Source organism: Pristis pectinata, chromosome 2 (assembly GCF_009764475.1).
Source record: "Pristis pectinata isolate sPriPec2 chromosome 2, sPriPec2.1.pri, whole genome shotgun sequence".
NCBI classification, from domain to species: Eukaryota; Metazoa; Chordata; class Chondrichthyes; order Rhinopristiformes; family Pristidae; genus Pristis; species Pristis pectinata.
The window spans coordinates 84,151,815-84,162,907 of NC_067406.1; the positions used below are offsets into that span (position 1 = coordinate 84,151,815).

Here is an 11,093-nt window from a genome sequence, read left to right on the forward strand (position 1 = left end):
TACACCAGCTTGAATATTCAACAACACTTTTTCCATCATAACTACAACAGAATGAGTATTCCTTACCCAACCTGAATGGGAAAAACACAAGTGCCACAAATTTAAGGCCCATCACACCAATCTCAAGTAACCTCAAATGTCAGCCCCACCAGCATTGTAACACCCAGGGAACAAATAGAAAAGGTGGAATATTAATGACTTTTCTTCATCTTTGCTCATGACACAAATTGATGACCATACAGCACAGAAACAGGCCCTTCAACCCAGCTGGTCCACACTGACCAATATTCTCACCTGAGCTGGTCCCATTTGCCTGTGTTTGGCCCACATCCTTCTAAACCTTTCCTGTCCATGTACCTGTCCAAATTTCTTTGAAACATTGTTAATGTACCTGCCTCAACCACTTCCGCTGGCAGCTCATTCCATATACTGACCACCTACTGGGTCAAAAAGTTGCCCTTCAGGTTCCTATTAAAATCTCTCCCCTCTCACCCAAAGCCTATGCCCTTTATTTCTGAATTTCCCCAAACCTGGGAAAAAGACTGTACATTGACCCCATCTACGCCCCACATGATTTTATACACCTCCATAATATCACCCCTCATTCTCCTACATTCCAGTGAATGAAGTCCCAACCTGCTCAGCCTCTCTCCATAACTCAGTCCCTTGAGTCCTGGCAACATCCTCAATCTCCTCTGCACTCTTTCCAGCTGTATTACCTCACCAAATCAACTTTATATAAAAAAGTCAGCCATGTGCTGTTTTATATATTGCATTCTCAACTTGTTTCTTCAAGTAATCTTTTGGCAATTATATTGACGGCTCTGTACAGCATTTCGGTGCTATCAGAAATTAGCATCAATATTTCTTATAACATCTGATGGAAACTTAGTGACATTGCTGAAAATCTTTGATATCATTTCCCACTGTTTATTATCAGCAGAAAATGGGAAAAGTCATCACCCCCAGATCAACACAGGTGGAGCAATACAATTAATTACAAATAAACTGACTTTCTGCTTGCAAGAGGAAAAAAAACAAACTTTTCCCCAAAATGCTAGCCTGACCAAAACTGCATTCCATATTCCAGCTGTTTTCTCTATTAACCAAAGAGCTACAAGTGATCTGTTATATTGGGAGAGCAAAAATATTAGGAGTCACAATTGAGCCACTGTATAAAAATCTCAGCTTTCAAAAATGAAAAGCTACTTTTGAACTTAATTTCCAAGTGGCCTGTTTTAACAATCTGCTATTTTTGAGGGTTTCTGCCAACTTTTCATCATTTTTTGGGAGGGCATTGGGCAGTTGTCTGCAGGAATTCAACTGCCACTTCTCTAGAACACAAAGCACATCACAAGTTGGGCTGCTGGAATATTCAAAGTACACACAGTCATGTCTGTCCTCAGAGACCTGTCAGCAAGAGATTTTATAGAAGAATGAAACTTCCATACAAAGATTTTCACATCTGTATGATGTTATACTAACTCAAAATGAGGACATTTCAGGTCAGCTTCACAAATACAAATTGTTCAACCAGACAGCCAAACCAAAAGACTTCAAAATGATTAGATCATTACTTAAAAAGACCAGCCATCATTCATTCATTCATCCATCAAGATTCAACATGGCCATTGTAGTAATAAATTGATTTTTTTTAAAATGTCTTCCAAACAAAATTCATTTGTGGGATTATGGGCACTGCTGCCAAGGACAATATTTATTGTCCTTCCCCATTTACTCCACATTTTTTTATACTGAAAAGCCTGCATTTCAGTCAAACATAGTGTTCTCGCTGCCTCCAGTGCAGTATCCTTAAGGAGCCCAAGTTGCATTCCTGATACACTAGTGAGCAGCAGCCGGGAGAGACACTGATGTCTCTTACTGCAGCCTTAGGCAACCAAGTGGACTTCAGAGGAAGAACAAGTGCTATTCTAACCCTTGTCCTGGCTGCAGGAAGTGACCAATTTCAGTGACCCATTCCTTTGTAAAGTGAAGACATTCAATGTATGGGTGCGTGGTTGAGTTCAGTTAGAAGTGCCTTCAAAAGACCTGTTGTGGAAAAGTCTTCCTGCAAAGTTCCACCTTGCCCAGCTGCTCCTGCTATTTCCTTCCTTATTGGCTCTCATTTTCTTATGACATAGAAGTTCGCCCAGAATGTATGCTGGCTCTCAGAGCAACATCATTCCTGTAGCACATTCTCTTAAATATGCCCACCAACTCCACCTAGATTCACCTACTACCTGTCTATATTGCCTGTAATATATAGCAACCAATTGTTTCCTTCATCCTCCCAACCCAAAGACAGATCCACCACACCAAACTGTTTTGAAGGTAGACAAAAAAAAATGTTAATTAGAATGTCAGAAATCCATTGCAGAAGGCAAAATATTTGCAAAAATTGTCCAAAAGGGTAACAAGCAACCTAAAAAAAACACAAGCCACTAAATAACCTGCATGCTGGGAACTGGTCAGCAAGATATAGACACAAGAAGAAATAATTTCATGAAAAGGTCCCCAAACATACTCAAGACTTAGATGAGAATCTTAATGAAATTTCAGCACGAGTCCTGGATGCCAATGGACGAGTCTGACCAATATGTTAATCAGTGCACATCTAACGTGGAAGGGTTGTGAGCACCCTATCATCTAGGACCTTTAGTGGATGTGAACAAATTGCTAGGCCTCTGCCTTCTATTTTTAGAACAACTGGTCAAAAGGGATTTTAACATTGTAAAAACGACTCTGGTTCAGAATTCCTGTTCAGCTTATTAATATAGCAATTAACTAAGTAAGGCAAAAGACAATTGTCAAAACTAGGCATTAAGTGGACTGGGTTTTCTTCAGAAAAGCAACTAGTTCAAAATTCTGGGAAAAATGCTCAGTTTGTAAGCAAAATACTAAATGACAGAATGCAAGGAAAAGTTCAAGGTGTCATTATGACCATCCCTTAAACCAGAGTTTCATGTGTAACCCTACCCAAAATGCTGTTTGATAATATTTCACATTGTGTTCTAAGGTATGGGTACAAAATATTCATGCTTCATGAAGCTAACTTCAGTGTCAACAAACTGCAGTTATTCATGCCAGTAAAAGCCAATTCACACGGCAACACAGTTCACTTGACTGTCAGCACTTGTCTTTAAGTTTTGTCATTTCATTTCTTCAGCTAAAGTGTGCTATAAACAAAGTCTGTAATGAACTGCCACGTTATGCAACTTGTATCCCACTCACAGCACTAATTGTGACTCACTAGCTATTAAATCTAGTCTCTTGCAGAATATAAACTGGCTTTTCATTACACATCTTATGAGCAGCTAATCTTATTCCATCATGATCAATGTTAATATGTTACAGATTCACTGCTTACGGCAGTCACAGTCACATCCTAGATGGGTTAAAGCTTACCTTTTAACTGCATACCACAAACCACTCTTCAGCTCACTGATATTAAACCCTGTACTGATTCAATAAAGTACAGACATGAAATGGATAACAGAACGTTTGTGTGGAGCATAAGTGTTTAAACAATAACATTATCTAGGAAAGCTCAATTAAAATGTGGTACATTTCATTTTAAATAAAAACAAGATCAAAATCCATTTTTAGACAGCTTGATATCGATTAATTTCTGCACAACAAAAATGCAAATATATCCACAGTCTAATGACTAAGATGGAAGTGCTAGTTCCAACACATTTTACAGTCAGAGGAGTCACCTGAAAAGCCATGGAGTTGGCAGCAGCCAAGAACATCCGAAGTGGCAGTTTTGCCTTGTAAGACCGATGGCTCCATAAACGGTGCGCACCAGCCGTCACTCCGAGAGCCGTTATTAGAAAACAAATATAAGCTGTGGGGCAGAAAAATGGGATTAATATCTTGGCACTTTTTATTCATATATTCATGACTATGCTGCTGGGACAACCCCAGTCATGCAAGTGATTTCTACTTTCATTATTCACTTTAAGGGTCATTCATCACTTTAGTGAAATAATTGTTCCTTCACTCCTTAACCTCAACAACAGCATTAGGCAGACAGAAGCATTACTGACCCAAGGGATAATTTCCATATTATGTTGCAAGTATGAAATATTTGCACAAAGTGTACACCGTATAAAAACAAAATTAAAAAAAATACACAGCACATCATGTAGCAACTGAATAGAAAACAAACTGCTTCGCTTATCTTGGAGTCACCTCTTAATGAGGGCAGATGTTCATGAGGAAATTCACCATCACCATGTCAGAGACTCTGGTTGTCCAAGGAAAAGACCTCAAACCTGGCACAAAGCTCATGGTCTTCCAAGCAGCAGTCATCCAAGCCCTCCTGAGACAGAGACTCCTACACAAGCACCTCAAAGCACCAGAGAGCCATCACCAATGCTGCCCCCACAAAATTATCCAAATCCAATGGCTGGAGAAGTGAACTAACATCAGCATCTTCTTCCAGACCAACATTTCTGTCCCCAATTACACTCAATCAGCTCAGATGAGGAAGTCATGTCATTTGCATGCCTGAAACTAGACTTCCAAAACAGATACTTTATTCAGAGCTCTGTCATAGCAAGAGATTACCCTGTTAGACAGAGGAAAATATTCAAAGATGTCCTCAACCTCCTTGGAGAAACTAACAGCTACACAGATTCATGGGAACCCCTGTGCCATGACTACTTAAAGTTGAAGACACCAAGAGCTCAGCACACAGAAACCCACCATAAATGGCAGAAGGAGAATCCTACCTTCTAAACTACCATCAACTCATTATGTACCTTCTGCCCCACCTACGGCACAGGCTGCAGTTCCCATATTGGCCTCATCAACCACCTCAGAACCCACAAAACTGGAGCAGACACAAGTTATTGAACACCTGAAGCATTAACAAGTGGTTGACGTTCCAGGTGCTTTGCCTAAAGGACGTACCCGAAACATTAATGTTTTTTGTTTGCTGTTTTTAATCATGCACGCTTTCCTTTAGATTTCCTTTTAATTGCATACCACAAACCACTCCTCAGCTCACTGATGTTAAACCCTATACTGATTCAATAAAATACAGAAATGAAATGGATAACAGAAAGTCACCCCAACCTAAATAAATGGGTTTGGGCTAGAAATCACTGGAACTATTTCCCTTTTAAAATATCTCAGGAGATAACACAGCACAGTTTTGAAAATAGTGGGCCTGGTGGGGGTGGGGGGGGGGGGTGGTGGGAGGTGGTCATGGTCTAAATTTGTCTTGGGCATTTCTCATTTTTGCAAAATAGGCAGCATCAAAGTGACACTTTTTTTGTTTTCTTTCCTGTTGACTTCACTGGTAAAGAAAATTAATTAATGTAAAACAAGTTACAAATTCATAAAGGTATCTTATTTCACTCCAAGAATAAAGCTGAACTTCACTCTCAATATGCCCAGCAAAGAGGAACTACATTCTAGGAGCTAACTGGTTAAGAAATACAGCTTTAATTTTACATTTGGGGAGTATTGGTTTTTCATTTTAAAAGTGAATGCTCATTTTTCCATATTGTTTTAAAGATAACCACATGTGCAAAAGCAACCCAGCATTTTTATTTCTCCATTCCCTATGGTGATACAAATTGGAATGTCCTTTCCCATCCATATTTGAAAGAGGTGAAAAAGTGGTTAGTGATATGTACAGTATAACTTTAAATAGAAATCGCAGGATAAATTAGAGAGAAATCTGAACACTGAAGAGATTCACATCCAAGATTTATCTGATATTATTGAGAGAGTAAAGTTCCAGTGTGCTAGCAAGCCTAACAGGAATAAGAGTATATTGAAAAAAGTTAGTAATCCTAAAATTGTGGCTGAAATTCAATTCACTCATTATTAAAATGTATAATTAAGAAAGTTAGATATGGAGAATGATCGAGAACTAAATGTTTTGCTTTCATTGATTAAAGTATGCTGCTTGTTATGAGCTAAACAATGGGCATCAGCTCCTAGATATCACTTATATTTTCATAATAGAACCACTTTACTGAATTACTCTGTATACAAATGAAATGGAATCTTTCACTCCAATTTCTCTGAATGCAAATTTACCACCAAATATTGCATGCTCAAATCCATAAACACACTCCACCATTGAAGCAGAGGGCTTATGTAAATGGTGTGCACAAGGCCTCATTTATATTAGCAAGCCCAAATTCCTACTTGTGCCATTTCGATCTAGAAATAATGCAAATACAATGGAGTTTTATGGAAGGGCATCAGAAGTTCTCATACCCATTGTGGCTGGCAAAAGTGAACAACAAATGCATAAAGTCACTAATCTAACTCAGGCTCTGAACAACCCTTTTCCTCCATGCAAAGTTTTAAAAAATGGTAATATGTACAAGTTGTGCACAAGTGAAATTATTTTTTTTTACTTTACACAAAATGAGTGATCAGACATAAACCAAAGCACAGTAAGTGTGCAAATCATTTACAGTACTTACTAATGGTGGTCACAATTTCAGACAACAAGGCCCTATTATCTGAAATTCCCTCCCAAACCTCTGCCTCTCACTCTGTTGTTCCCGAAAACCTCCCTTTGATGAAGTCATCCACTCTTTCATAGCTATTCGCTGTAACTGTACAGTGACAACCACAATTTAATACTACAATATTAAGGGCAATTGTTTCCATGGTGGCAGAGTGATTCACTGTGATAACTCCTTCAAGTTTATGGACTGTGGGGTTATTTCATGATTGGTTCCTGATTACTACTGCGGCATAATGAAGGTTAATTTGTGTTTGTGTATTAGTTATTTACACCTGCTATGACTTGTGCTAAAGCAATTTAGAGATGACCAATAACTTGTGGACAAAGACAAGAGCTTCCTGCGGTGGCAGTCACCTCTGCTAATATATCCTTGTACGTCTTCCCAAATTCTGTTTAATGATACTCTTGTGAACTGTCTTGGGATATTTTGAATCAGAATCAGGTTTATTATCACTGACATATGTCATGAAATTTGTTGTTTTGCAGCAGCAGTACAGTGCAAGACAAAGACATAAAATTATCACAAGTTACAAAAATAAATAGTGCAAAAGAGGAATAACAAGGTTTGCTCTATTAAACATGCTGCATAAATGCAAGTTCTTGGTTTTGAATAAAATAAAAGATTACTGTCACTAGTCTTGAACAAGGTTAGTTTTCAAATGAAATCTATAGAAAATTCTTAAAAGAAGAAACACCTTATGTTTTAAGGTATGACAAATTTTTCTCATTACAGATGTTTCTGATGATACAGAGGCAATAGTTTATAAAATTGCTGGGGTTTAATTTTTTTTTAAATCAGTATGCCTGGTTGCACGCATTCCATGTTCTTTGTACAATATCCATTATGACGAGAGAAAAAGGTGACCAAGATCATTAAAATGGTGCAGGTAGACAAAAACCTCACTTTGCTGCACCTTCAACAAAACCTAAATTAGTCAATATTAATTTTACAATAAAGAATGACTGTGAGTCTGCTGACCTAAAGAAATTCTGAATTATACATGTTTATAGAAAGGTATTATTATGTTATTTACCCAAGCCATGGATTCAGTCAGTCACCATAGGTCTACTGAACAGTGGTGATACTCATCCTCAAGTAGGTTTTGGGATGTGGACAAAAAACACTTCAGTACCACCAAAGCTAGCTCTGGAAACGCTTCAAATTCTATGACAAAAAGGTGAAACAATATCAACACCCTCTCCCAGGTCAACATCAGGCTCTGATCACACTCAACCAGCTCCATTTGGTGGGTTATAGGTAGTCTGCTTGCTAGACAGATTCCCACAACCAGCACTTTACCCAAAGCTCTTATCACAGCAAGAAATTCCCAGAGGCTAAAATGTTTCAAAAGCATTCTCAAACTCTCCTTGTGGTGGGGGATATAAAATTTCTCACCAACTCATGGAAAATTAGGACCTGTGCCTGCTAAGAATGGAGAAGGTGCATCCTGGAAGGGCCTGAGTGCCTTGAGTCTCTACGTGGTAGCATGCGAAGGCCATGCACAAACTGCAGAAGCTGAGCACAACATTCCAAACTACCCAGCCAGCTGCTACATTAAGTAATACCAGATCCATGCAGGCAGAGTACACAGATCCTGCATAGAACTCTTCAGCCAGTCCAGAATCCACTAAACTGGAAGGGTGCAGGTCACCCTCGCCCACAAAGAACCATTTAAGAAATGTTAGGTGGGTGTTCTTACTTGCATCCATCTTTGGTGATTAAGAATTAAGTACCATTAAGGACACAGCACAATCATCAGGACGCTGTACCAACACATGGGGTCCCATGATAGCCTTCCACAACTATTGAGGGCAAGTGCATCTCAACACTGTGCCAACTGAATTTGAATAGCTGGAGTACTGATGTAAATCACAGCAATGAATTCTTCATGAGCATGACTGGAATTTTACTTTATTTTTGATTAACAAAAATTACTCCCCTATGTTTTCAATAGTGATCATTTTAACATTGCACAAATCTCAAAAGGAAACTAAGTTTTTTCTGAAGGAGAATTGTATATTCACTATTAATATTCATTATTAATAAAAGCAACAAAATGGTGGAAAACCTTGCAACTCCAAACATTTTTGCCATATGACTTTTCTTTTGTCGATAATCTTAACAGTTTCTCTGCAAACCAGATTATTCTGTAATCACCCATTTTAATCTTATTATTGTTACAAAAAATAACTCTCCCCTTTACATGCAAATTGATTATTCACAATCTGTATTAATCTTAATACTACACATTACATCTTGGAAGATTTACTCCATATCCAAATCTCATGTCAATCCCTAATAAATTTGAATATACAAGCACAATACCTTTTAATGGGTTTGCTACAAACATCATTTAGAATCAATAACTATAATCTTGTAACCACAGTAATCATACTTCCAAGGATATCCAAATGGTTTAGAATCTGTTACAAACTAATGAATTTGAAATTATATTTGTATGACTGGAACCATTTTATTATCTATGAGCCACATGTCAGAAGGTCATACAATCACATAATGAATTTTATTTGTGCAAGTTACAATTCAAGAGGACAGAACTAAAATTTTAAATTTAATTTTGGCCATAGATCTTTAACAATATTAAAACCTACTTCTGATGAAGTTGTTTGAAAATTTTAAGGCCATTTCAGCTGATCATACAAATAAAATACAAACCCTCTCCCTCATCAGATGGGGTATGGTTAACTTCTCATGTAGTATGAAAGTGTTTTTGAATCACCATTAGGAGATTATAATTCTTGACTGGATTATTAACTGTTCCACAGCCCAACTCAAAATTGACCAAAAAAAGTACTAATTAAAAGTCCAACATAATCATCATAAATCAGTCGAAACCCTTTCTGCCCTAACATAGCCAAACCGATTTTATCAATATTTGGACTCCCTTGGGAGATTAAAACAAGATGACCTCAACTGAAATAAACTTTTTCTTGACATCTGTATTTGCAGACTGAAACTATTTAATAATCTGAATAGAGAGGTACCTTTCTGTCTCTCATCTCTTTAAAAATGCTGCTCAGAAACCTCTCTTTCACCAAGCTACTTATCACCTTTCTTAATATCCTGTAGTTCTATTTCGAATTTTGTTGGATAACACTCCTGCAAAATGCCATGGGAGCATTTACAGTACTGCATTAAAAGAAAGAGTTAAATTGTTTAAGGAGGGTCACAAACATTCAGAGTGCACTTTTAAGCAGATAACCATTTAAAACTAAGTTAAGAAGGTTTAATTATTCACATGATACCAGATTAAGGACTAATGCATTCCCTATTCCCTGACCAGACATTGATACTTATGGTGTGGGAATCAAACCTGATGTGTCATTCTGTGAATGCAACTTCCCTGAACCACTGCAGATTCTTTTACAGCATGCACCTGTGGTATCCAATTATATGTGTGATTAAAACTAATGTGTTCTTATCACCACTGGTATCTAAATGCATGAAAATTCTTTAACCGTGGCCATTAATCGGTCATTGTTACATTTAATTATTCACCGATGCAATTCCACACTATCCATACTCACACCATTGATGAAAACAGGTAGTGTGAAATTTTGAGAATCCAGGCTGCAGGGGTTTGGAATGGGGGCGGGGGGGGGGGTTAAAATTAGCGGGGCTGAAGGGGAATAAAGAACAGTTGGAATATGGGGCACAATTATTAAAGAGCAGAGTGCGGGGGTGGGGGACAAAGATATCAGAGGTTGGGGGGAGGCGAGGGCGATCAGGATACTGGAGGACAAGATGGGGGTGAGGCGAGGGCTGAGTATGAAATGGGGGGAATTGGGGGCAAGGACAGAAGGACTGAGGTCGACATTGGTGGGGGAGGTGAGGGGCGGGAGGTTGGTGGAAGAGGCAAGGTGGGGGTTGAGTGGCGGATGAGGGACGCCGACCGTGTGGGAGACGAGGGCTGGCTGGCTGGGGTACCCGTGCCTTGTCCTTCAGTACAAGGAGGGCGCCTTCTCAACCCACATATCACCCCCTCCCCTCCTTCCCCAATACGACAACGACCATTCAATTCACGGCGTTGTGGACATTTTACCCCGCTTTGCAAGTTCTGCTGGGGGGGGGGGGGGGTCGTCTGGGCGTCTGGCCCCCGAGCCGACACTGCTCGGGCGGCAGGGCGGGAGGCTGCGCCAGCGGCCGCTCACTCACTCACCCCAGAGCCAGGTCAGCGGCTGAGCCTGCGGGATGAGGCTCAGCGAGTACACGGCGCCCAGGTGCAGCAAACTCATCAGCACGACGTTCCTCCAGACGATCCTCTGCACGGGCCGGTCTCCCCGCCGCCAGCCGCCCGCCTCCGTTCCGGGGACTCCCGCCGCTGCCCTCTCCTCCTCTCCACCCATCTTCTCCTCTCCACCCATCTTCTCCTCCTTCTCCATGTCGGGGGACGCGACAGGGGTGTCGGCCGCCCGCCTTGCAGCCACCGCGCTCAGACTGACGGCAGCGGCGCAGACATCCCGCGCCAGTGAGCGGAGCCCAGGACCCGGCCGCCTTCTGGCAGCGCGCAGCCAATCAGAGGCGGGCGTCGGCGCGGCTCCACCTGTAGCGCGGACTGCAGCAACACCTTCC

General features: G+C 40.2%; 1 protein-coding gene across 1 annotated transcript in view; it reads right to left on the reverse strand.

The window, feature by feature from the left end:
* LOC127586897 (stearoyl-CoA desaturase 5-like) overlaps positions 1–11,093 on the reverse strand; it is a 52,838-nt gene extending 41,745 nt beyond the window's left edge. The window contains exons 1-2 of the mRNA XM_052044918.1: positions 10,681–11,093; positions 3,717–3,847 (exon numbers count right to left, since the gene is read on the reverse strand). Coding sequence (XP_051900878.1) covers positions 3,717–3,847; positions 10,681–10,903 — 354 coding nt within the window. The 5' untranslated portion in view covers positions 10,904–11,093. The remainder of the gene's footprint in view (positions 1–3,716; positions 3,848–10,680) is intronic.